Here is a 27600-nt window from a genome sequence, read left to right on the forward strand (position 1 = left end):
GAATTCTTCCTAATATCCAACCTGAATCTACCCTCTTTCAGTTTGAAACCCTCACCCCTCGTCCTGTCATTACACCCCCTGATCCAGAGTCCCTCCCCAGCTTTCCTGTAGGCCCCCTTCAGGTACTGGAAGGCTGCCATAAGACCTGCAGTACTTGCAGAGTCACCACTGCTGGATGCGCCTCCCCCTCTCCCTGCCACCCTGCAGCTGCCAGCACCCACCATTTCCAAGTCCCATTAGGAACGGAAACTTTCCAATCCGCATTTCCTTAAAATATGTGTGTATATATATATATATATATATAAATTGTAGGCAGGAATATACACAGCACGTGCTGGCTGTGCCCAGGGCAGATTTAAACACTGATAATTATTACAGATGGGCACGTGTATGGTGGGCCAGATCCTGACCCCTGCAGAGGGGTGCAGGACAGGAGGGCAGTGGTTGGCAGAGGTACGTAGCGGGGGACAAAAAGCGTCCCCAGCTCACCCATCCCCCCAGAAAAACACCGAGAAAAGGACCCAGACAAAAATGATCTGAAACGATAGAGACAGCTTGAGCTTACAAGGCTTCTAAAGTTATTCTACCACCACCTATTTTAGGAAGCTGTGGAAACAGTCCGTCCCCTGGATTTGTTACCAGGAGATGCAAGGGAGTGCTGGTAATGTGCGGGTTGTTTTGTTCTCCCGAGGTAAGACAATACAGCTCTCAAAGTATCCTAAGTATAGAGTTCAGCTTTTGCAGTAGATAGGAGAAACTTTAAAATGAGCTGTAAGCAGAAAGACTTCTTAATTGAACGTCCAAGACCTCTTCAAGCCAAAATTTAGGATTACAATGAAGAACAATTCTGGCTTTGCTGAGGGTTGGTTATTCTGGACCGTTTGGAGGTCACCCAGGATGCTATTCCACTACATAAAAAATTATAAAACCAAAAAGACTAGGAGAGCATTAGATGACCATATTTAAGACTTCAGAGACTTGAGACTGAATGTTCCTCGCCAACACCTCACCGTAGCCTTGCTAGCTATACGATCCTATGTCAGAGGAGGCCACAGGGCACTTCAGCAGCACAGCCCATCTGATTTGTTTTAAATGATTATTTTAGGCTGGGAAGAAGAGCTCCCTAGTCATCTCAAGTCAAGCATGGCCAATCCCATCCAAGGTGGACCAGTTTGAAGAGGATGGAGCAAACGAGCTTTGCCCAGCAGAAGATACAACCCATCCTCCTCCTCTGGCGTGAGACAGCAGGGCGCACAGCTAGCTGAAAAATGAGAAGCCAAGTTCATGGGAAATCAGAGAAGACGAGCATGAGTTTTCTCCGAGTTGCCTAAACCGTGTGTATTCAGTATTCTACAAAGCCGGAAATCGTGAAAAAAGCACATTTGGAAAGACCAAGACAGCAAGCCTTCGGCAGGAGCCCTTCGACTCCGAGCGCCGCGAGCGGGCGCCTGCCCCAGAGCCACCTCTCATGAAGCCAACCCCCAGCAGACGCACCCCAGGGCCATGGCCACACTCCCTCCTCTGCCTTTCGGAGGCACCGGCACAGCCAGAACTAGAGGAGCATAAAAATAACCAAAGCTGGAATTGGGTAACGAAGGTACTGTGTTAATCAGGCTAATAGGGAGGGCTCGATGCCAAGATCGCTGACTGGATGAAGAAGGGTTTCATTAATGGGTGCTACTGGCTTATCCCGGAGGAACGCTGCAACAGCCCGGCCTCTCCCGAGAGCTGCCAGCGACCTGCCAGAGAGTGTCCTTACGTGCCTTCAATTCATCAGCTCTGCCTGCAGATGAAGAGCCCTCATCTCATGAAATCAGCCAGTCAGCGAAACGTCCCTTCCCCTCCATGCCTCCCGGATCTGCTCTAGAGGAGCTCTCGGGGAGGGGAGGGAGGGGGGGACGGCGGGGGGGGCCACATCTTGCATTTTACGTTGTCACGCTGACATCTGCCAAAGCCACCTACCCTGCAGTTAAAGTGACATCCTGATCCAAGAGAAGAGGCAGCGCTAAAGGCAGCCCTGGGCTAGAGAGAAGAGAGGGAAGAGCAAGCTGCGGCAGGGAGCTGGGACGCTGCCGGGCAGGCAGGAGGTGGGAATCACTGGAGGAGAGCAGGGAAAGCTCAGCAAGTGCTGGAAGAGCTGCTGATGCATGAAAACAAACTGAACGTACCGCACGGAGAAGGCTTCCCACACCATCTCAAACTGGCTGGTGGAGCGTACGGCAAATACCTGCCTTATTCTGAAGTTTCGGGTTTGTTTTTTAAAGTGGAGCCGTCGCCGATTTCTCCTCTAGCGGCGTCAGGGACAGCTGGCCACAAAGCTCGCGCGTCGAAGGTAGGAAAAAGCCGCCCCTGTTGTTGGGATCAAGCGCGCAGCCTGCGTGCAAGTGAAACGAGAAGCCTGCAAAGCATCCCGGGGGGGGGCTGCCATGTGGTGCACCAGCCGGGGTCTGATCTGGGAGGGGGTAACGGATCACATCAGGCGATGAAGCCTCCTAAGGCACATCTGGAGGACCACGAGCGGCCCCGGGGCGCAGGAGGTGTCGCGTGTCCCTGGTCAGGCTGCACGTCAAGACATCGCCAAAATTGACGTGCGCATCCAGGTGGAGAGGGGGCGGACGCAAACACGCAGGCAGCGTGGGCTGAAGCTTCCTGGTCCAAACCGAAAGCACAGCTTGAGGAGGATCCAGGGCTCCAGAGTGACTGTGCAATTAGGAGCGTTTCGGCACTTAATTGACAGGGGAAATGGTCACCGAGGCACTTCTGAAAAAGGCCACCTTATGCTCATCTTTATCTTCAAACATGTCAATACAAATAAAATCTAGTCCTTAGCACTCCTGCCCAGAAGGGGAAGCCACCAAAGCCATCAGTACTCATCCTGCTAACGCTCGCCAGAAAATAATCAACTTGCTCGCTTGCTGGCGAGCGAGAAGAACCAACCCCCAAACTCATCTCCTTCAACGCAAACAACAGATGGGGAACCGCGTTTGTCCAGAGAACCGAGCTGTGGAATAAGACAGTGCCATTTCATCCTATTACTCACTCCTTAACCAGTTTCCTTTCCCCTAGTTAGCACTCCCCCAACTAACCGAAGGCTGCTAGAGCAGGTCTCCTCCTCTCCCCCAAAAAGCTGCCAGCAGGCATTGACCCACACGTTAAAACCCCCTGGGTTTTAATGGCCACCTCCAGCTCCTTCGATGATCTTTACCCAGACCACGCAGCCACCGCCGCGGAGACGAAGCAAACGTTCGAAGAACACAACGGCGCGCTGCCGAGCTCCGCAACTAACCTCGATCTGCCCTCACACGCCGGACGGCGCTCCCCTGGCAGCATCCCCCCCCATGGCCAAGGCGCCTGCCAAGCTGCCAGCTCCCCAGGAAGCGCGAGCATCCCCTTCTTCGCCACGGGCCCCCGCCGGCGGAGAGGAATGGATGGGCAGGAGGAAACTCCTCCAGCGCCAGCCCCAGCGCCGCTCCTCTGCTCCCCCCGCAGCGCGGGTTGCCCCCCTGCCAAAGCAAGGCGCTGCCTAGCTAAGCACGCCGGCAGTGCCGCCGCCCCAGGCGAAGGGACAAGTCCTTCCAGTTCATTAGGGAAGGTTTCTCGTGCGATTTGCTGCCTCACTAGCTCCTGTTTAGACAGCCTTCGTCCCCCCTCCGCAGGAGCGCGTGAAAGGTTGGGGCGCCTGTCGGTGCTCAGAGGATGCTGTCCCCTGGGCACGGCCGGGGAGGACGGCGGAGAGCTCACCCCAGGTTTTAACCTCCTGAGCTTCGCACGCCGGCGTGCTCTAAGTGCAGCCCCAGGTGCCCTCTCCCGCTCCGTAACGCGGGACTTCCACGCGGCCAAGGAAAGCCTAATGGCTTGTTTGGCCTTTTTCTGCTGCTGCTCCCCGTACCCTGCCGCCAGCCAAAGGACGGAGGGAGGGAGTAACAGGAGCCTGCGGTCCTGCTTGCTTATTGTCTTCTGCAGAACTAAAATAGCAGCCTGGGAGGGAGCTCAAAACTTGCCATTCGGCGGTACCTCCTGCCCAAAGCAGAGGAACACACGAGGCCACGGGGTTTCTCCGGGTGCAAGGCGGCTGCCCAGGACAGCGGGGACGCCATTCGTAGCTATAGCACTGCAAAGAGCACAGGCTGCTCTTGATAAATGGACTTAAAACAGGCTAATTTAAAAAGCAGCCCAGTTTCCTACTGGTAAGACAGAATAAAATCATCGTTCGTCGACCACATGGCTCCACATTTATTCATTTACGGCATGGCTCCACATTCCTGTTATGAGCAGAGCCTGTTGCAACCCTGCCCGTGAATTTCTGGCTCCTTTGGGAATCCTGGCCAATTACAGCGATAGGAGGTAATGGCTGTAGCTCAGGGAATAAACTAAACAGCCTTGAATATTTGAAGGTCCTTTTACGGCCCAAACTTCGCGTTTCCTCGGCAGCATCAACATCTGAGTGTCGCACAGCCAGGGCGGAGCGGATCGTTATCCTGTGACCCAGTAGAAAGCATCTGGGACAGAGGTTTTTAAACAATAAAGACAATCCCGGTGCTAATGTAAATAACCCGAAGTATGTTCAGAGCGTCACAGACCAGGTGTTACGGCCTCACGTTTTCTCCAAACTGAAGGAGCCAAGCTTGGTCTCATTTATCCCGGTCCAATACGTATTTATGAGCGAAGCTGCCGGAACGAACAACTTCTGCAAATGAACATACTGGAGCGGATCAATGCATCAAAGCAGCATGTATTTTCTGTCTGTCTTTTTTTTTTTTTTTATTATTATTCTAGATTAAATATGTATAAATGCTCTTGTAGAATTTAAGGCCTGAAGACAGACAAGCCATTGCACAATCTTTTTACATACCTAAACAGATTTAATTGCTCAATTATTCCAGATAAACACGATAAGTTCCCTGCCATGAATAATTTATAATCCAGCTAGCCACACAATCTATGAAACACAAATCTATGGCTGCAGCAAAGGAAAAACGAGCAGATGCCACGATCCGGAGACATCCTGGCTTGTTACCAAACGCCGGCCAAAGAAGCCATAGCGTAGGCTGCCCAGGGCAGGTCCGGTCTTGCCCAAAATCACTGGGACAGCCCGTACCTTCATTTGGGGTCAGAGCATGCAAATATTGAACAAATTAAATAGGCACAAAGTCAGGACGCGCACATAGGAGGAGACAGACACAGTACATCCCTCCTTCTGTTCATGGTCGGGACATTGCTGGGTCTCCGGCACAGCCCCCTTTAGGAGCTGGCTGTAATGGTTTCTCCAGGAATTTCATCAGATGATCGTGATGGAGCTCAAGGGCTGCAGCAAAGCCCAGCAGGACGCAGTGTGCTGGAGGATGGAGACCTGCGGGTGCTACCACGAGGGACAGCACTCGGGACCCCGTGGAGGAGGATTGATGGGGGGATGAAAGGTCCTGTCCAGCCAGGGCTTACTGCGCTTGGATAGGAGAGACCCGAGAGAGGGAGACCTGGAAAGTGCCCAGAAGGAGGGTTAATCCCAAACCCACGACGAAGCCATGGGCAAGGCAGCCCCCTTCCCATGCGGAGGAGCAAGGAACCGCAGCGCTGGGCACTGCCCCTGGGAAAACCGTTGTACCAACCACACATCCATGGGTGGGAAGGGCAGGTACCGCCTCCGGGCTTCCAGCCACCCCAAAATGAATGCAGAAGGCTTTCCCACAATTCTCAGGACCCTATCATAAACCTCGAGCATCTTTACGACTCTCCGAGAGGCAAGTGTGAGGTGCTGGGTGGGTTTCCTCCAGCTCTGGGCACCCAGCACTGCGTTTCCCTGCCTCGCTCCTCACTCTCTCCAATAGATGCTCCCGCGTATGAATTTTATTTACTCTGCTGCTTAGTTCCAAAAAACCCATAATAAAGGCTTCGGGATTTCGCCCTGATGTCCTGCAGCAGCGAGAGGAGAGGGCTGTAAGGGCCTCTGAAAGGTTTTGGCTCTATCCTCTGCCCCGGGCAGGACCAAACATGCCTGCATCGCTGCCGACCAATGTTTGTCTAATTTGGTCTTTAAAACTTCCCATCAGTTGCGGATTTACTGGGTGGGCAGTGAAAAGGGGAATAAAGGGGCTTTGGCTTAACCATCCTAACTGCTGGAAAATGTTTCCAAAATATTAACCTAAATCTTCCTCGCAGTCTAAGTCCATTAATTGCCATCCTACAGACCGCAAACAGCGAACACCAGCGATTTTATTCAGTAAAAACAGCCTGTGACCAGCTTCCCTGCTGAAGGCACCCATCCGGAGGAACGCATCCCAACACCAAGACCACACTGTGCAAAATGTCTCCCAGAGGCGGCTGGCCACCAACTTCACACTGCAGAACTCTCGGTCTCAATCTCCCCTGGGGCTCCACAGCACCTCCATGGCCTTCAGACCCAGTTAATGGTTTTCTGCGTTTCCGGGTACAGTTTCTGTGCATTTTTAGGAGCTGCTCGGGCAGCTTTTTGGAGGACCGTGTGCTACAAAAGGAGCCCACCCTTGCATGGTCCCATCAAAGCAGCCTACAGACCACCTGCCCCCAGACCCACCTCCCATCTCACCTTCTTCTGGAGAGACCCACTTAGGTGGCCCTGATGCCTGAAACAGGCTTACAAGTATGGGCCAAGAACACCAGAAACAGTTTGTCCAGCCACAAGCCACCTGTTTTAACAGAAGAGAATAGGTTTTCTGCGTTGGAATTCCAATCCCCATCCAAACGCACCTGGACCCAGCTCGAAGTCATCATCCACTAAGCAAAATACACCAATTCCAACACAACAATCCGTAAATGATTAGAATTTGAACAGATACCGGTAAAGCCACATCACTGTTAATTGGGGTTTTATGGCCCTTATGTAACCTCTACGAAGGGGATACTTAACTGCAAGCCATTACAACAGCAACCACCCCCCCTTCAAAACAATTACTAACACAGACAAACATGAAGCGAGATTAAAATCGGTCATTCCCATCAAGATTTTTTGCTTGCTGGTCTAAAGCCATGGAGATCTAACCTGACGCACCCCAGAAAGGTGCGTATAATCAGAAAGGGCCCTGCTATCCGCAAGGCTGCCTCCTCTATCACCACCCAAGCCAAAATATGAAGTTACCCAACTGGGGGAGCTCCCTGCTGCCCTCCTGATGGGGGGGGCTCAAAGGATTCCCACAGACCAACTCGTCCGGGACCCCTCAGCCCAATTTCAAACCCTGGGCAAGCTTCCAATCAAAAGCTAGTTTCGTTCGGCTCAAACGAGAGGCCGAGCCCTTGATTACAAAACAAGAAACTTGCTAGAGAAGAGGAAAAAATTTCAGACAGAAATCGCTCAGTTCAACAAAATACCCCAGCAGCAAATCTTTCCTCCACCTTTTTGGGCTTCTTAGCTTTTCTTTGAAAGATTTCCAAACAGCGACAGCTTTGGATAGATACAAAAAAACCCCAAACAACAAAAAACCCCAAACCCACCATGCAAGAATTCTCTCATGAACATCTTTTTTGTGCAAATACGCCACCACCAACTGCTATTTTAAGGCTGCCTTTAGCCCCTTGTTGCCTGCGCGGCCGGCTATCGCACCCGGCGGTGCTCCCGCTGCTGAGCTACAGGAACATTTCTAGCACCGGCGGCTGCAAAGAGAAGATGGAAAGAGAGACGGAGATGTGTCGGACACAGCAGCGCACGCCACCCAAGCAATAAATACCAGAGGAATAAATCAGGTTGCTCATTTGAGCAAAGTATTGAAGAGCTCCTCGATAAGGGCATCCGTCCACACCATCACAGCCGACAACCCGGTCTGCAGGAGCGGGACAGCGTTTCATGAAATCTCAAATTAACCTGACAGGCAAAAGGAAAAAAAAAAAAAAAAAAAAAGCTGCTCTTACTTGTAAAGAGTGTATTTTTGATTAAAGCATCACAGCTGTGACAGACAGCTATCTCCAGGCAGCCAGCCTATGCCTCTGGCAGGACATCCATCGAGGTGCTGGAGCGAGCGCAGAGGAGGGCAACAAAGCTGGTGAAGGGCCTGGAGAAGAAATCTTATGAGGAGCAACTGAAGGAGCTGGGACTGTTCAGTTTGAGGAAGAGGAGGCTGAGGGGAGACCTCATCACTCTCTACAACTACTTGAAAGGACATTGTAGAGAGGTTGGTGCTGGTCTCTTCTCACAGGTAGTTAGCGATAGAACAAGAGGGAATGGCTTCAAGCTGCAGCAGGGTAGGTTTAGGCTGGACATTAGGAAAAAATTCTTCACAGAAAGAGTGGTCAGACACTGGAATAGGCTGCCCAGGGAGGTGGTGGAGTCACCATCCCTGGATGTGTTTGAGGCTCGTTTAGATGCGGTGTTAAGGGATATGGTGTAAGGGAGAACGTCGTAGAGTGGAGTAGATGGTTGGACTTGATGATCCCAAGGGTCTTTTCCAACCTAAATGATTCTACGATTCTATCTCTGAAAAAGTGCATGGTTTCTATAAAAGCATTTCTAACTCAAGCCCGACATCGTCTGCAGGTGCCGAACGCACCCAGCGCCTCCATGACGGCTCCCGTCCACTGGTGCCGCCGCCGCTGCCGAGGAGCAGGCTGGAGTAGGTGATCGGCAACGGACGCCGCAGCACTCTGGGAATGGCACCGTGTCCATCCAGACGGAAAGGAAACTACGGAGGAGCAAATGGCGCGGTTCAAGCTGATTTCACCCCTCTTTTTATTTGCCAATTAGAAACCACTTTGGGAGAGAAACAATAAATCTTGTCGCCGTGCCCCGGCCTCAAACCCAGGCGACTGGAGTGTAATCACAAGCCATGGGACTGACCCTGATCTATGGCACGTTTCTCACAGGAGAGATACCGGGAGCGATCGCTGCTCCCTCCATTTTCAGGTGTTCAGCCGGAGAGGTCTCACTCCTGATTTTCAAGTGTTGTGCATCAAAACCTCCAGCTGAACAGCGGACTGCAAGCAATCAGACCCAAACTGCCTTAAATTGGGCGGATAAGGGATGGATTGGCTGGCGAGAAGGAAGCAGCAGGACCTGTGCACCAGGGAGGGGGAAAAAACATTTTTACATCCAAATAAATACCACCTTCCCGTAAGCTTTTCTCTGCCCACAGCCTGGTCTGTTAACCCCCTGCCTGGCTGGGCTGGCCGCTGGCACTCGGCGGAGAAAGGGAAGGAGGAGGAAGAGGTCCAAACCGCAGCGTGCAGCAGGCGTCGGGATGCAAAATGGCACGCCACGCATGACCAACGTCACCTTGGGGGATGCCACTCATCGGCGCACAGCGACCCGCTCGCCCGGGGAGGGGGTCTTGCCATGCCCGAGACCTTTGCTTCCACCAGGTTGGGTGCCATGGGGCATCTGCCTGCAGCTGGAAGACATGGGAAAAGGGGTTGGCTGGAGAAGAAGGGGGACTTGGGACAAGGTTTTGGCCAGCTCAAGCTCATCAGGAGGGGCAACGAAGCCTTCACTTTTTACAAAAAGTAACGTCGCGCCCAATGTTTGCTCTTGGTTGGGGTGGCACGGCTTCGACATCGCTTAACGCAGGGGTGCTGGAGCTGTTCAGAACCCTCCAAAGGACACGTCCTTCAAAACGATCAGATCATGGGACTTTCCTGGGCACATCTGTAAAAACTTTATGCCCGGGATCTGCATAAAGCATTATTTCAACACATCCCCCGGGTCACGATGAGAATTTAGCACCTGGAATTAGTTATGGAAAACAATATTTCAGCAGCCACTGGACTTTTTTTTTTTTTTTCTTCCTAATTCAATAAAGCAATAACGATCGTCTGCTGGGAGCAAATAATGGGATCCCAGAAGCAGCTCAAAGACAGATGGCAGCAGCAGCATGCCTGTTTGGTGATATTTCTCAAAGCGCTCTCCAATTTGAAAGCCACCATCACATCATCTGGCAGGTCAGAACATAACGCGGAGTTCGTAAAAAAAAAAAAAAAAAAACCCAAACAAAAAAAACAACCCCCCCAAAACCCCCAAACATCAGGGCATTAGGTGGCCTGGCCCGGCATCTCAGTACTGGCTTAGGATTCTGAAAAAAATAAAATAAATCAGGATTCATGCCCCAGTCTGCCAAAGGTCCCTTGGGCAGGTTGCCCAGGAGCAGATGAAAGCAGCCCGCCTGGGTACAAGGGCTCAGTTTAACCGGGCTTCACCTTTGCAGTGCACATGGGAGGGGAAGCGGGGGGAGCTCCTCGGCTCCAGCACTCTTGGTCTGGCATTAGCGCATCACGCTCCACCAAACACCAAAGGCACATTCGTTCTTCTCAAAGCTGGAAAGGTTTCGCCATACGTCGAGCACCTCCTGCCCGCTGCGCACAGAATGGAGGCAGGCCTGCTCAAGGACAAGCCTCTCCCCGCAATAAGCATGCTCATTATTTCTGAGGAATCCAGAAATTCAGGTAATTCAACTCCTCCTCAGGTCCCCAGGGCGATTTTATCACCAACCACTAGTTTTTAGCCAGACTTTACCACTACCTCTGGTATTTTATCTACTGGGCATCATGTTCCGTTCACAGGGGGGAAGGAGCGACAGTGCCTTCCAGGAGAGCAGGAGAAACATGGGATGTCTGCCGGGGAAGATGCGGTATATCCGAGAGCGCAGGAGGGGCTGAGCAGAACCAATGTGTGGCCCGGAGCCACGATGAAGTTGGTTTTGGAGGAGCCCCACACCCGAGGGGACGTGGCCCTTCCAGCTTTACCCCCTGCCTACGTCTTTAGGCATCGGGGTACTCTGCAATTAAGAGAGGGAGGAAGAAACTCCTAAAACTAAAATTCCCAGGGGAGTTCCCACTCCTAGAGCCCAGCCTAACAGCGTCCCCAGCTCCGGCACACCACCTGGTTGCCGCACGATACGCGCACCCCTATCCATTTGCATCCTGAGCAGGTTTTTAACAGGGAACGCTTGCTGAGCCCGCGTTTCCTGCAAAGCCGAGTTACATGCAGCGACAAGCTCGTTTGCTCTTTGGGGACAGGGCTTCAAATAGCTGCTCGCTTGTGGCAATTAAAAGAGGCAGAGCACTGCCACTGACTCGGCGAGCCTGTGCTGTGACTGATGCAAGCGCCGTCTGTAGCGCTCTGATAAGGATATTGGATGATTCAGAATCATCTAGGCTTTGCTGAACATATGAGCCCGAGCGTTTGTGCTTCTGTTTCTGTCTAACGGGAATAATGTGTCATGCCCATTAGAAGGGGGAGAGGGCGGCCGGAGGTAGGTGGGCACCAAAACTTCCTCTCCACAGGACCGATGGGCACCTCTGTCCTGCCCGCCACTGGGGTCTTTTCCACGGAGGTCTCCAGCTCCAGGGTCTGGCCAGTCCAACCCCACGGCTCGGACACAGCAAGGGGGTGACAGAGCAGGTGGGGAGGGAGCAAAAAGTCAACGTTAAGTCTTCTTCCCATCTTGGGGGGGATTTTGTGAGCCGCGACTGGGCAGCAGGACTGCTCTGCAAGCAATTAGGGCTCAATTAAGATGCAGGAGATGGGCAGGGCAGCAGGCAAGGGAGGAAGGGGAGGGACACACCTGCCCTTCAGTCTTCAAAACTGACTTCCAGCTGGTTTAGAGCCATGGTATGTCCATGCCTTAAGTCGTTTTGACAAACCTTTAACCCCACAGGCCTGCTGCATAGTCTGCTCCCACCCCATTCAGACCACATCTCACTCTCTGGATTTCCCTACAGAGCCATTCCAACACGTTGGCTTTGATTCCACCCCGAGCAGAAAGCCAAGCCGATGGCACAACCTATTTACAACATGAACCAAATCCAGAACCAAAACATCCCGCCCTTCGGCTGCCCTTGACCAAAAGGTTTACAGCTGAGATAAAACGTCATTTCAGAGTTAAAATAACCAGTGTTCATAACGCAATTAGCACCGTACCCCCTCAGATAAGGGCTGCCCAGGAGCACGGCTGCGTATTCCATCTCCGAGATGAGGAGCTGGGTGCAACAGGAGGGTGAGGTCCGGGAGCAAGGCTGTAGAAGCTTGAATTAAAGTGGTGAGGAACACCTCAGCAGACGTGAACTGCTGCCCCACAAACACCTCGCTGCATTCACAGACATTTCTGGCACTTTTCAGTCTGCTACGCTACGTAAATCCCCTTTTAGCACCTAAACGTGACCATAGCCAAGAGACGGACAAAAGACGGGGTCAGGCAGAAGCAAGCTGGGTTGCTGGGGATGGGAGCCCACACAGCTCTATATGTAGCATCCGGGATGAGCTAAAATTCAGGTCAAAAGAGATGCTGCTGAGAAGTCACCACCTCTGCCAAGCGCTGCTATCTTCAAAGACCAGATGGACCAGCCAGGGTAAAGACAGCCACATCATGGCATCTCCTTCTGTGCTGGGGCTCTGCCGCACCGGAGATGCAGCCCCGAGACAGCGTTGTAGGAGATGCAGAGCGGGGAGCATCCGACATCCCCCATTATAACCACCCTGCTTGTAGGAAGATGGTAAATAGGAATTAATTCAGCAGGGATTAATTCAATCCCCGTTGAGGCACTGAAAGCGCCTGAAGTTTCCTCCTAAGGCCTCCCCGAAGGCAGCTCAGTGTTTTACCACCAGGCACATATCGCAAACGAGACCGTACAAGCGGGGGCTATAAAGCCCTGTACAATTGCCGCGCTCTGGGGTATTTTATGTGCGGTGAGCAGGATCCGGAGGGACACTCAACTCCGTCTGAGATTTCGTGTGCTTGACTGGTAGGAAAACCTTCAGCAGCATCCCCACGAATAACACAGCTCCATCCACCACCACAGGCTGTAAATGATCTTATTCCTCTGCCCGAAGATGTCCATGAGAGGGAACTGAAAGCAAATAACAGGTACAGCGAAGGTGTCAAAAAAGATGGGGAGCCTCTGACTTGGGCCCTGCTCTGCTTTGGAGAGCTTGACAGCCGTTTGCGATCCTCAGCTTGCTTTTCTTTTCAATGATTGAACGATATGTGAGTGGAGAGCTAGAGAAAAGCCACATCTCATCCAAGCACACAGCTTGCTGTAACTTAACGCACTGAGGGAAGGACGATGCAGGGCTCAGCACATGCAGCTTGCTGGGCTCGGTGTTTATCAAGCGACAGAAGATGCCAAGAACACAGGCTGCTTCCCATCTCTCAGGAGTATTCATCTTTACTCACAGAACAGTTTGGGTTGGAAGGGACCTTAAAGACCATCTAGTTCCAAGCCCCCCGCCCTGGGCAGGGACACCTCCCACTAGACCAAGTTGCTCAGAGTCCCATCCAGCCCGGCCTTGAACACCTCCAGGGATGGGGCATCCACAACCTCCCTGGGCAACCTGTTCCACCGCCTCACCACCCTCACAGGAGAGGAATTCTTCCTAATATCCAACCTGAATCTACCCTCTTTCAGTTTGAAACCCTCACCCCTCGTCCTGTCATTACACCCCCTGATCCAGAGTCCCTCCCCAGCTTTCCTGTAGGCCCCCTTTAGGTACTGGAAGGCTGCCATAAGGTCTCCACGGAGCCTTCTCTTCTCCAGGCTGAACACCCCCAACTCTCTCAGTCTGTCCTCATAGCAGAGGTGCTCCAGCCCTCTGATCATCTTCGTGGCCCTCCGCTGGACCCGTTCCAACAGGTCCATGTGCTTCTTGTGCTGAGGACTCTAGAGGGGCACGCAGTGCTCCAGGGGGGGTCTCACCAGAGCGGAGTAGAGGGGCTGCATCACCTCCCTCCACCTGCTGGCCACGCTGCTTTTCATGCAGCCCAGGATGCAGTTGGCTTCTTGGGCTGCAAGCGCACATTGCCGGCTCATGTTGAGCTTCTCGTCCACCAGCTCCCCCAAGTCCTTCTCCTCAGGGCGGCTCTCAAGCCATTCTCCACCTAACCTGGATCTGTGCCTGGGATCGCCGTGACCCAGGTGCAGGACCTTGCACTCGGCCCGGCTGAACTTCATGAGGTTCGCACGGGCCCACCTCTCCAGCCTGGCCGGGTCCCTCTGGATGGCATCCCTTCCTCACATTTGTTTCCATTACCCCTCTCTACCTCAGCATCGCTCCGACGTGTGGCAAGCCACGCTCTCCCATCCCCTCCAAACAATTCAACATCTCGCTGCAGACCCCCCTGTGTCCCCACCGTCAGGTCCCCGCTGCAGCAGTTCATCGGGGCCAGCCAGCAGCGGAGGGGAGCCACCGTGAGCGACAGCAGCCCTATTAGTCACCGGGAACCGTTTAGCCAAGATATTTTTTGACATTTTCCACAAGTGAATTTTGCATTATTTGAATCATCTACGCAGAGCGCAGCAAAAGGCAGCATACTGGGAGGAACAGCCAGAATTACTCATGAGCTTTCCGCCCCCCCCACCCCCCCCCCCACTGTTGGCTGTAACTTAAATTGCGATCTATCGAACAGACAAGTCACACGCCGCTGCAGACGCCTGGGAGAAGCCCCTGCTCGGGCTGCAGCAGGGGCTGAAAAGGCAAACGAGCCATTTATATGTAGAAAGCCTCAGAAAGTTCTCCAGCTTCGTATTAGTTGCTTTATTCAGTGCTAATCACCCCATTAAAAAAAAGATAGAGCAGGAATAAAATAATAATAAAAATCCCCCTCTAACCAGGAGATAACAGAAGCATTTTTCGCTGCAAGACCGCAGATAGAGGATGAAATGTGGGCTCGGATACTTGGTGTAGGGATAAGGGGATTAAGAGGTAAAGGGCAACGGTGAGGAAGGGCTAAAATACAGGAGATACAGACACACGCAACCTGTTGGCGGAGATAAATGCAAGTTTCCTACCAACACTTTCTCATTATGAAACTATACAGAATACCCATTGCAATCACAAAAAGCGTATTTTTTTAGTGCCTAGCTTTTCCATCGTGCTCCCAGCATGAGGTGCTCTTGAAGAGAGCCCTTGGGCTTCTTCGAGGTGGGCACATCCCCAGGGAGCGCTGGTCCCAGCCTGCCCGTGCTGCTGGTCCCAGCGCCAACCCCCGGCATCGGGAGGGGAGCTGCCCCACGCCGCAGACTGGGACAAGCATCCCGGCCCCAGCGGGATCTTCTCGGGGCAGATGCAGCCCAAATCGCTCCGTCCTTACGGGAAGGCAGCAGCCGAGACGAGCCCTGGCTCCCGCAAAGAGCATCACACGCTGCGTGCGCAGGTCACTGCTGGCTGAAGCTCTGCCTAAAACCAAACTGGAATAAAACTCGCATTTCTCTCCTGTTGCGCAGGCTGATCCGATGGAAAATTTCGCCCGGATCTGCAACGTTAACGCTAACGACAGATTTATTTTTACAGCTATACCGTGAAGAAGGATGATCTCAAAAGAGAAATCATTCTGAAACGGGCAACTTGACTCAGCGACACGGGGACCCGGCTGGATATAGGGTGCAACCTTACCACGTACGCACACGAAGAGCCGTCTAACACCACGGCAGCACCCAAACCCTGCCTGCCCGAGGGCGTCCTGCCTTCCAATCTGATCACGGGAGGAAAAACGACATACTCCTGAACCTGCGGAAAGTGGGCGCAGAAGGGAGGAGCGCTGCCTGCAGAGCCAGCCCCACGGCCTTCCCTCCCCAGCCACCCGCTCCTCTGACACGGCCACCACGAGCACAACACCCGGGGGTGAAATCCCCCACCGGAGACACACTTATTGTTAAATATTATCCCCCCTCTAGGATCCGCTTTTTGAGATCCAGCAATTTTCATCCCTTTCTTTAAAGGGAGAGGAAACTACAATCTCCAAACACAGCCTCATGTTTCTGTACGCGCAGGAACACCTCCTGGAGACGCGGTGCCGCACGCACGCCGACAGCCGAGGCTGGAGCCTGCTTCACCGGTGGGAAAAGGAATAGCTGGCCAGGTCCCCAGGGCAGGAGAAAACCTTGTCGGCTTTGCCGTTCGGCAGGAGAAGGGACCGCGTAAATGGAATCTCGTGGCTCCTCCTCCACCGTCGCTCCCGTTGCAAGGAGCTAAATCAACCTCGGAGCTGCCGCACCCAGAGAAAACTCGGCAATTTGGGAGATGTCACACCAGCATCACCCCACAGCTTCTCAGCAAAGAGCCAGGAAGGAGAAGGACCGCTTTGATTGTTTGAAAAGGCAGAGAGAGAGACAGGGGAGATTAAATGGCTCATAAAACTCATGTTTAATTATCTATCAGCAAGCATATTTCATTATCTATTTTCACTCAGTGCTCAGCCCTTGGTGCCCCCCGAGCTCGCTGGACATAGCCCGGAGTCCCAGCAACCGCCCCATCGACACCCAGGAACGACGGGGCACAATATATTGTAAAAACGTGGCTTCGAGCCACATAAATTACAGAAACATAAATTACAGTCGCGCTCCGACGACCTCAGGGTTACCCAGACCACAAGGGACCTGCGCCCAGCTATTCCCCACCCCAAACCGCTTTGGCACCTGTTAGACCCCAGGGTAAAGCTGCTGATGCCAACGGGGATTTTGCCCACGCTCACACGGCGGGCGTCAGAGACCTGTAAATGTTCGGGTGCCCAGGGAAAGACAGGCGGGAGAGGAGAGGGATGAGAGGAAGAGATCGGGGACCCACTGCTGTTCACAACGGCCACCATTTTAATGCAGAACTAATAACCCCCCCGGGCAACCTCGAGCATGGCCCTTTGCTTGCGGGGCCGCTGAACCAGCAGTCACTAGTCAAGCCAAAGCCTCCTGAAGGGTAAAGTCTTCAGGTGGGGCCCTTAATTCACTTAAAAAAAAAAAAAAAGGGGCAGGTTTTACCAAAAATTGGACACTAAAACATTGCAAGGTATAAAATTAAGAGAATGACCCAAATGAGAAATTGGCATTTGGGAAGAGCAGTACATGAACACCTTCCCAATGGCCCTGACGCGGTTTTAATTTCTTTGAAGGCGTTTGCTAAATGAATGAGGCGACGCTGCGGGCAGGCACCGCTCCTGCTGGTGGAGCTGGGCTGGAAAAGGCTTTGGACCGAGGCCACCCCTCCAGCGGTGACGAGCCCTGCTCCTCCTACCCGCAGCGATGCTCTGCTGAGCGCCGTGTCACCCCTCTGCTTCCCACAGCTCCTGCTTTGCTCCACTTTACCTGAGTTTTCTTACGGTATTGAGCAGAAAACCATCTACTGTTACGTTACGATAAATACAGCCCTACACTGGACATCCGCACTTACACGGAGTATTTAATTCTCATCCCTCCAACGATGGTCTGTTTTCCGTTCATACAATCTCAACATTTACCTAAAAACCTTCACATGATTTTCGTGGATATCTCCTCCCACTACAGATAACAAGAGCCGCGGAGAGGTTTTCCTCTCCCAAAAAAAAAAAAAAAAAATCACAACCTTGACCGCTGCTGGGAAACCAACCAGCCAGTTTTTAATCCTCCCTGAGACTTTTTACGCTTCCCTTGCCAAAGGTCTGCGATCAAAGGTTGGCGATGATCTTACATGGCACGGAGCACAGAGGGAACAGATTTCTTTTCAAATATTTTCAATATTTCATATTTTCGTATTATATTATATTCAATAATGTAAAAAGTACAAAGAATCTCCTTCAATCTCCTTAAGCAGAGCTAAAAACGTGGACCAGAACTGAAGTTTTAACAAGTATTACCACTTCATACAGTCACAAATACAGCAAATACATTCGGAATGGCTTGGGGACAAAAGCAGGGACTTCAAAGAGAAAGTAATTTGGTGAAGAACACACATGTGTAAATATGCTGCTTTTATTCAGGAAGGGAGAAAAAACTATTGCGTACATCTGAATACTAATGAAACTGCATCTGACGAGCACGATTTCAAATTGAAAGAAAAAGCACAATGGAAACGTAAGGAAGAATACAAAGATCTCCTGTAATCCCAAAGCGGTTCCAAGCAAACCTATCGGGCAGCCAGACATTTTGCCTTTCACTTCAGCGCTAACTAAAGCGCCTAATTTAATGCTGTGCCACCGCTCTTGATTAAAATCAAAACCAAGTTCTAAATTTATTTTTTTTTTTCCTCGTGTAACACTTCGGATGGGGAGGAAACGAATTAAAGGAAAATGCCGAAAACACGTTAAGAGAAACACCGAAGAAGAAATTAATTTCTCCAATTAGCAACGTGCGGCGGCACTTCAAAACCCCAGAGAAACAGAAAGGATGCCGGCGGGTTACTTCTTGTGATACCAAACAGAGCAAATCCAATCAGATGAACATGCCGCAGGATCAGCCAGGCGAAAGCCACGGGAGCAGCATTACAAAGTGAAAGATGTATAAAAAGAGGATTTTCTAAACCTATTGTAGTGGCTTGAAAACGAAGCTATTTTCCCCCGGAGGAGATGACAGCCTTGCCGGTACGGTCCTGCAGAACAAGCTGTCCAAAAAAAAAAAAAAAAACCCCCCAAAAAACCCCCCACAACCCTCAAAGACAATACCGAGAAAAACTAGAAAAAAGTTTTAATGAGAAATTAAAAATCCTACTAGAACGCTGGGGCTGCAATGTTGCCTTTAAAATAGCACATCTCCGTTCAAAAGCCTACTCCCTACACGGGTGCGTAAGCAAACTGTTAAATTTTACCGTGCTATTTCATAACTTCTTGCCTTTAACGGTGCCAGCGTAGCTTCCTACTTCCCATTTCCCCTTGCTTAAAATAACCGTCCGTGGCAAGAGCCCTGACCTTCAGGAATAAGTGAATGAAGGAGAAAACCGGCACGCCAGCACGCGACCAAATTGAAAACGATGACAGCAGTTATTTCGGAGCAGGGAGATGAACAGAGGGGAGAATATGATTACCTACATGTAAAATATTGAGTGACACCGGCAGCAGACAGGAACTTCTGTTTGCCCAGTCTTGTGAAACAAGAACGAGCTGGTGCTCAAAGGAATCATAAAAAACCAAAAAGATAATTTTTTTCTTTTTTTTCCCCTCAGCAAGCAACCAGCTCAAGATGCCACAGAGGCCAACTGCTCCCTCATGATAGAAACTGATTACTTGCCTTTAAGATAAAATAACCATCAAGCCACACGAAAAAGAACAAAATAAAATAAATTTAAAAAAAGACAAAGAAAAATAATATTTCGAAGGAACGTACGTGCTTCTGAGCAGAAGGTATCACCTAATGATGGAGCTAAGGTGTTCTGATAAGGGGTACGGTTAACCCTCCTCAGAAAAATCTGATGCTGGTAAGCAGCACAGGAGAGCGTGATGGAGGACAGCTCGTACACTGAGCTGTGGTTATTTTACTTATATATATATAAAACAGCTATTTTATAGCATATATATAAGACACCTCATGCTTATACAAACGCCTTATTTTCAAAACGGGCTCTGGAAAGGGGTTTCAGAAGTCAAGGCACGTGGCTGTGTCGTGCCAGACAACGACCACCATTCCCACCTCCCCACACCCGCGGCTCCCGGCAGCCCCACAGCTCCTGCAGGAGAGGATGGACCACGTGAAAACACAACTTCGGTTTTCTCAGGTTGGGTTTTCTTCGAAAAGGGGATATTTTCGACGATTTAACCCTGGCTGGAAGGCCTTGAAAGCAGGAAAAGAAGCTGCAAATCCTGCTCTACTGCAGCACAAAGCAGAAACATCACCTGTTCACGTGCAAAGGGATTCATAAGGAAATGCCCTCTGCTCGGCACTGGGGAGGCCCCACCTCGAGTGCTGTGTCCGGTTTTGGGCCCCTCGCTACAAGAGAGACACTGGGGGGCTGGAGCGTGTCCAGAGAAGGGCAACGGAGCTGGTGAGGGGTCTGGAGCACAAGTCCTGTGAGGAGCGGCTGAGGGAGCTGGGGGTGTTCAGCCTGGAGAAAAGGAGGCTGAGGGGAGACCTTCTCGCTCTCCACATCTCCCTGAAAGGAGGGGGTAGCCAGGGGGGGTCGGTCTCTTCTCCCAAGGAACAGGCGATAGGACAAGAGGAAACGGCCTCACGTTGCACCAGGGGAGGTTTAGGATGGATATTAGGAAAAATTTTTACTCCGAAAGGGTTATTAAGCATTGGATCAGGCTGCCCAGGGACGTGGTTGTTACCATCCCTGGAGGTACTTAAAAGACAGGTAGACACAGTGCTTTGGAGATATGGTTTAGTGATGGTTTTTGGCAGAGTTAGGTTGATGGTTGGACTTGATCTAAAAGGTCCCTTCCAAGCTGGGCAATTCCATGAAAACCCAACCCCACAAATGACCTCATTAGCAATACTGTGCAGCCACCCCGCAGCACCCGCCGGGTCTGAGGGACCAGACGGGGTGGATGTTTTTCCCTGTGAGGATGGTCAAGCAGTGGAGCAGGTGGGGCAGGCAGGTCCACCCTTGGGGGCTTCTGAGACCCAACTGGATAAAGCCTGGAGATCCCTCTCCTGATCTCCGCTTTGAAAGAAGATTGGACCGGATGACCTCTGCAGGTCCTTTCCGACCTGGCTCCTACCTTCAAGAAAGAGAGCAACCTCCGAGCTGCCCCTCGTTAACCCTTTTCAAGGCCACCAGACGGCTTCAGGGGCCTTTCTGTGCAGCTCTAGAGTAGCAGCACAAGTGATTATGCCGAGGAAAGCGAGTCACACTTTGGCAAGGCAGGAACCACCGCGGCACCCCCAGCCAGCCCATCGCACGCAGCCAACACTTCTCTTGGACAATGGTTTTCATCCCCCGGCTCTCTCCATGACTGACTTACAAGTCATAAGGTTGCTTGATGTTGAAATACCCATTAAACTCAGAAAAACAAAACACCAAAAAAACCACCACCACTTTTTTTTTCATCCCAGGTCCAATTTTTTGCGTTGGATGTTTAAAAATGCTCCGCAGTCAATCGCATTTCAGAGGGAAGAGAGACCTAGAGATGCTAAAGGCAGAAATTGGTGCACACACACATTTTAACACGGGTATCTGCAAGAGAGACGCGGGGCCGGGGCTGCTGCAGGGGAGCTCTTGGGCAAGGCTGAGGAGACAGGCCCAGGCTGACCAGAAACGGAGCAATTGATGCATTTTTGTTGGTTTATTTGCTGTTTAACTGCTGCTATTCAGCGCAGTTGGTCAACTTTCAATGCAGTGTTTGGACAACAAAATAAATATTTAACAAAGCAATTTAGAAGGGAAACAAACAGAAGCATGACCCATGGCCTTTCCTTGCAGGTGCCTGAATTTCCACCTCAGGGCTCTTTATTAAGGTCTGAGACCCGATACTAACGTTCACAGGGGTAAGTACCCTGGGGTACTTTTTGTACAGGGGTACAAAAGCAGCACGCCGCTAATTACGTCTCACGATACCAGGGGTATCGGCTACTCCAACTCTCCTTCCACCAGGAAAAGGGACCAGAAGGCAGGAGTCTCTCTCAAACAACGACGTTTAGAAACCACCAGGTCTGGTGTCAGGAGGAAGCATTGCATGTTTACCCAAAACAACAATAAAAGATGGGCACCCAGGGGACTTCAGTGCCCAAATCCCGCTTTCTCACACACCGGAGTGGCACAGTGGCTTTCCAAAGCATAGCTGAACGTCTCTGTTATTAAGCCTGAGAGTAGGAATACCCACGGTTTGGCTCTTAAACAGCTGCAAAAAGCATCCACGTCCCTTCCCACCCTGCGCGGAGGTCTCTGACCTGACGGAACAGCACGAGGAGACCCACAGCCCAGCCAGCCCCAGCACCCCCCTCTCACCGCCGCCGGATCGTCCCCTGGCAACCCGGCGCATCCATTTCACACATCCCACACGGCGTGAAACGCTCCCCCAGCGAGGCATCATCTCGCGCACGACTTCGCACTCCTCTCCTGCCACCGAGCCTGATGCTGCCTGAAACTCACCCGCCACCAAAACATCATCACCTGGGATGAGTCAGGGTTTAAGACGACCGACACCTCAGGGCTGCCAGCAACCCCGCTGTTCCCCTCCCACTGTTGAGTCCTTCAACTTTAGGGCAGTTTTGTGTATGTGGACATCACCTCAGCCAAGCATTCTGGGGTCCCAGCAATGGAGACTGAACCTCTCTGGTGGTCTACCACTTCCCTTTAACTAGTCTACCTCCCCCATCTCATTACAGCTGACGTTATCGCAATCATCCCCTGATTAACCAGCAGAGCCCTTGCTCCTGGGCAACGCTTTGCAGGTGTCAAAAGCCAAGGTGCAAAGTCTGTGGCTTGGAGACAAGAAGAACCTCTCCCTGCAAACCTTGGTGGTGGCCACCCCAGCGCCCACAGGGAAGGCTGCCCGAGGAAGAGGAGGCGTTACCTGGGTGAGGTGCGGGTTGGGGTTGAAGCCACACTGGTTGCAGACTTTGCTGTGACACTGGGTGCAGGCGTTGAAGTTGGGCTGGCCGGGGGAGGAGGTGAGCTCCGTCGTCTTGCATATGGGGCAGAGGGTGCTGCTGGGGAGGGGGGCGATCTGCGGGACCGAGTAGGGAGAGGTAGGGGTGCTGCCCCGGTCCGGAGACACCGAGGGAGACCTCCCCGAACCCTGGCTCCTGGTGTCCACCTGTAGCATCTTCCGCGGTCCCTCCGCCGACGGTGCGGGCTGGCCCCGGCCCCTCATCTCCCGGGGGCTCTGGGAGCTGGGCGCAGTCTGTGCGAGGGAAGGGGATGGTGACCGCTGGCCTGCGGGCTGGTCCAGCTGCTCCGGTCTCCTCGGCGCGCTGAAACACCATTAAAAATACACAGAATAAGCCCAGATTTAGTACGTTCAAATCATGGCAGTCAACGCAGAAAACCTCTACAACACCCCCTCCGCCCCCAAAGCGCCAGCTCAGCCGAGGAGGCACGGCCGAACCAGGCTGCAAACGGGGGAAACCCTTCGGATGGGCAGAAGGATACGCTTTACCTTAGGAAACGAGGCACGATTTCGGCTTTCTCTTATATAACCCCACAGCAGAGATGTAATTGAATTATTCGGCGTATTCCCAGTTGAACTTTGGTCAGAAATTTGCACAGAAAACAGGAACGGGAAGTTCGGGGCGGCTCTGCCTCCTGCCAGCCAGGGGCTCCCCGATACCTCTCCAGCACGAAGAGGCAGCAGCAACTCCGGTTTGCAGATTGCGGGGCCCTTTCTGCCAACCCACCCTAAACCATCTCCTCACAACCTACTTTTATGAGCTGCTGCGAAGCAAAAGGACTGTAAAGAGCCCTATTCACCAAAGGAAAGCCCCTCCGGAAACCCAAAGGGGGCAGGAGAACTACTTATACCCTCTGGGTCATCAAGCTGCCCCTGTGCAAGTCACAGGTGAAAGCAACCGAGGGCTTGTTTCCCCGAGAGCCGCAGCAGTGGGAAATTAAGAAAGAGGGCATCAGCTCTGCTTTAGTAATCGTTACTAAATCCAGAAACATGGGGAAGAGGAGCTTAAGTGGGCTGGCTGCCCCCCAGCTGAACCGTATTCTGGTTGATGGGAGTCTTGGCTGGGCAGAAAACCATCCGGGATGCACCAGGTGGCCAGGACAGGGCTACGAAATCTTCCCGTGAAACCCCAAGCTGCCCAGAAGGAGCAACGCTGAGCTCGACGTCGTGCCCGCTGCTGCTCAGGCAGCAGTGCCCGCAGCCTGCGTAGGATGCTCGGCGCCCCGCAGCGTGTGCTCCCCGCAGCTTAGGGAGAGGGACCAGTGGCCCCAGGGAGCTCCGGAGCATCTTCAGCTGCAGAGGCTTTGAGTTGTGGTGCTGGAGAGCAGGGCACGAGGTCCCGCGCGTCCCAGCTCCCACGTTATCTCAGTGCAGGTGCCCTGCCCCGGGCCGCTGGCAGACCGCGAGCGCGTGAGAGCGAATCTGCGATGGAAGACGTTTGTGTAATTACGGGGGGGTTGAGGTAACAGAATCATCCGATACACGTGCTCATCAAGTGTTTCTCAAAAAGGCAGAAGCCCTCGTGCCCTTATTACCTGCGATCTACAGCTGTTTAAGGAGAAATATTACTCAGACTCTCAAATTTAATAAATTGTTGATTTACCCAAGCAGGGTCTGACCTTATAAAGGTTTAAAAAGGGAACTTAAATGCATAAAACTAATGAAATTCAAAGTGCATGTTGCCACAGTAATAGGAAGCCGGATGAAAATAAATATTAAAATAGCACTTTGGGAATATTTTTCGGCTGCAGATTGAAACCCACTTCTCTGAAGGAGGAATCGCACGATAATAATAACAAAGCAAAGCAATAAGGGAGTAAGGGATCTGCTCCAGCCTAAAGAGCAAACGGCACCTGGCCCTGCAGCAAGACACCCGCAATAAGCGTGGTTCGCGCACGCTGCTCCTCCATCCTGAATTCTGACGCCCTCGGGTCGGGAATTGGGATTCGCCTCCTGATGCCGAGGGCTGCCGAGCTGCTGCCCCATAAAACACGTGGCATCCGAACCTGGTGGGTGCGGGAGAGCTCAGTCCTAGGCACCGGCAGAAAGTACTGTCGGAGAGCAAAATGCATTTTGTCTCCATAAATTTAATTCTTATAAACCCAGGGTTTATGCATTAGAATACGTACTATCCTAATGGTGTATTAAACAACACTGAAATCACAGTATTTGAAAAAATTAAGGTCTATGCGGTCAAATAACCGTTGTTTGGAGCAAGAGAGTGGTTCTTCCACTGCAAATTTCACAATTCAAATGTTTGCCACCAAGCGGGAATTCTGACTCCGAGCCGGCTCTGACCACAGCAATGCCACTCAACGACGGATTTGCTTCCCAGCTCAGGGAGAAATGGAAAAAACTTGCAGCAGCCACCCACGGTGGAAGCCTTTAGCAGTATATTAGTAGCTACCACCTATTTTTGCAGCTGGTATTGGTAGAACTAGCAGTCTGGATTACTCCGTTCAAGTATCTTTCTTTAAATAAAGGTTAATTTTTTTGCTTAATGATTTTTTTCCAGCAAATCAAGGTGAGGAGCACTGTACCTCTAAAGCTGCTCCGTCAAGAGGCGCTGCCACACAAGGCACAGACAAGTTTACAACGTTTCCTACCCAAAACAGTCTGCGGCTCTCTTGAAAAAGCTAAAACCCGTGAGAAACAAAATACACAAAATGCTGTTATTTTGCCTTGAGCATCATCCCCGGCGCCGGAGAGGGAGGAGGGCAGTTGGGCACTCGCTGCCCTGTGGCACAGTGCTGCTCCAGAGATGCTCTCCCAGCCCGGGACGGAGCTCCTTCCGCCTCCCTTCGCCTTTTCAGGTGCAAAGAAAAGCCGTGCACCACCTCCGTCCCGCTCCCAGCAGCCGTGTCACTCTGTGCATTTGTATCATCGCTGCATTTATTTATTTTATAATTACCCGAGACGCCTCAGCCGGCCGGTGACATGGGCTGGGCTGTCTCTCTCTTGCATCAGTTGAGCGCGTCCATGAAATGTAAAGACCAGTAGGAATCATCTCGTCTGTCAAATACAGTAACCGAATACGGGAGAGATGCCCCAGGGAAGAACAGGAGAACAGCCGTATTGAGTCAGACGCCGGCCCACGCGCGTTGCATCTTTTGCTAGGACACTCCAAGGTTTGTATGTCCTGTACCCACCTATGAACCCTTTTGCTGTCGTCGCACAAGTCCAAATTGCGGCTCGTCCACTTTGTTTCCGTACAGCCCTCTTTATCCCTGACAAAAACATTAACTAGCAGCGGGATGCTAACCAGTCCCAAAGGAATTCCACCCCACCCCACCCCGGTGCCACTAGGTCGCTCGTTAACAATTAGATTGAGACGTCTTGATAAGGCAGGATTTCACCCGTTTGATGGGGGCTGTATTGATTTTGCGCCCCCCTCACTGTTGAATTAGTCATATTGGGTGATGCTCAGTCAAACGTCTTTGCCGGGTCCGAATTCAGCAGCGCTCTCACAGCTACCAACAGAGTTATCATTTTGTCCATGTAAAAAATATCCAGTGCGTTTGACTAAGCTTATTAACAATTATACCATCGAGGTTTCCATTTATTATAGTCTGTCTATTAATGCTTTATCAAGCGAAGGTCAGGCAGGCAGCTCTATTAACGCGCCCGCAGTCACTGGCAGGTTGGGCAGACAGGAAGACGCCGTTTTCTTCTGATTTTTTTTATTTTTAAATTGAAAAACGGCGGCTTGCTTCTTGCTTTCTAAACCTCCCTCCGTTCCCCAGCGCGAGGCCGACGCAGCATCGCTCCGAGCCGCAGACAGGCTCCTGCCCCGCCGCGGCCCAAGCAATGCCCGCCGCCAGCCCTCTGCCCCTCTGCCTCTTCCCCAACCTCCTCCACGGTTGTCGGAGCTCAACTCCGACCACCCTTTGACCACGGGGCATCGAACCAGCCACGGCAGCGGACGGCACCGGCCTCTGCTTTCTGCAGAGAGGAATATTGCATGGCACCGCCCAGAAGTACGCGGGGTGGCCCTGGCTCTGCAACGTCCCCCAGTTTCACTCCCAGCTCTGCGGCGCATCCCTGCCACCTCTCTTACCTTCCCTACGCTGTGTAAGAAGCACCTGCCTGTCTCCCGACGTGAAGAACTGCCAAAAAAAAACCAAACAAAAACCCACAAAAATTAACCCTCAGCTCTGTGCAAGAGGGGAGGCTAAAGTGCACGTTGCTTGCCACCGAGCCCGGGGCTAAAAATCACCCCGTCAGATTAATCCGTACCCAGGTCTGCGTCTCTGTCAGATACTTCTGATTAAAAAGGCGCGGAACTTCCCTTGTTCCACCGGGGAACAGGCAGGGACATGAAACCAGCCTTTCTATTTAGGGCTGGTGCGAGCCTCCTGGCAGGCTGGGAGGAGATGGAGAGGGACGAGGAGGGAGCAGCTGACTGAGATGATCAGAAGCACGAGCAGCATAACGAAAACCCAGGGTCAAAGCGATCCTTCACCAAATCGAGCGGTGGAGGATGTCACAAGCACCTCAGGTTTCTTTCCTGTCTGATTTTTTCCCTTCCGCAAAAATGTCAGGTTTTTCACTGAAACAGCAAGAGTTGGGAAGGCTTGAAAAAACAAAAATCCTATTTACAGCCCAAACAAATGTTCGATTGTTTGCTGGTTAATGTTTGATTTCAGAAAAAAATTATTTGTCCTAAGCCTAACTTTTGACAGCAGAGCAGCGCCAGTGAAAAGACGTCAGCAGCTTTAAGGAAGACGAAAGCCATACGGTGACAGAGCAGTGGTTTCCAATCCCGCTCCAGTAAATTGGTACAGCCTCGTTATTTGGGAATTCCCAGGTAAAGTCAGGGCCTGTAGAAGGGAACTGCTCTGATTTCAATCACGTAGGTTTGCTGGTGCCACGAGACTTTTACAGACAAGACCCAAGCTTGGAGCCAGCACCCCAAGAGGTGTCAACAAGTCCTTTTCCATACAAGATGCTGCCGTGGGAACAATAACCATGGCAAGGGAAATGCCAACACCGTTAACATCTTGGCTGTAAAATCATAGAATCATAGAAAGTGTTGGGTTGGAAGGGACCTCTAAAGGCCATCTAGGCCAACCCCCCTGCAGTCAGCAGGGACATCTTCAACTAGATCAGGTTGCTCAGAGCCTCATCAAGCCTGGCCTGGAATGTCTCCAGGGATGGGGCCTCCACCACCTCTCTGGGCAACCTGGGCCAGTGTCTCACCACCCTCAGTGTAAAGAATGTCATCCTAATGTCTAATCTAAACCCGCCCTGTTCTAGTTTAAAACCATTGCCCCTCGTCCTATCGCTGCATGCCCTTGCCAACAGCCCCTCCCCAGCTTTCCTGTAGGCCCCCTTCAGGTACTGGAAGGCTGCCATAAGGTCT

At 51.9% G+C, this 27600-nt stretch overlaps 1 protein-coding gene across 2 annotated transcripts in view; it reads right to left on the reverse strand.

The window, feature by feature from the left end:
- The window catches only part of BSN (bassoon presynaptic cytomatrix protein), a 102754-nt gene that overhangs the window by 54081 nt on the left and 21073 nt on the right, over positions 1 to 27600 (reverse strand). For both annotated transcript variants that reach the window (XM_063348573.1, XM_063348572.1), the window contains exon 2: positions 22143 to 22542. In XM_063348573.1, coding sequence (XP_063204643.1) covers positions 22143 to 22542 — 400 coding nt within the window. The remainder of the gene's footprint in view (positions 1 to 22142; positions 22543 to 27600) is intronic.

Source organism: Chroicocephalus ridibundus, chromosome 10, assembly GCF_963924245.1.
Source record: "Chroicocephalus ridibundus chromosome 10, bChrRid1.1, whole genome shotgun sequence".
Taxonomy (NCBI): Eukaryota; Metazoa; Chordata; class Aves; order Charadriiformes; family Laridae; genus Chroicocephalus; species Chroicocephalus ridibundus.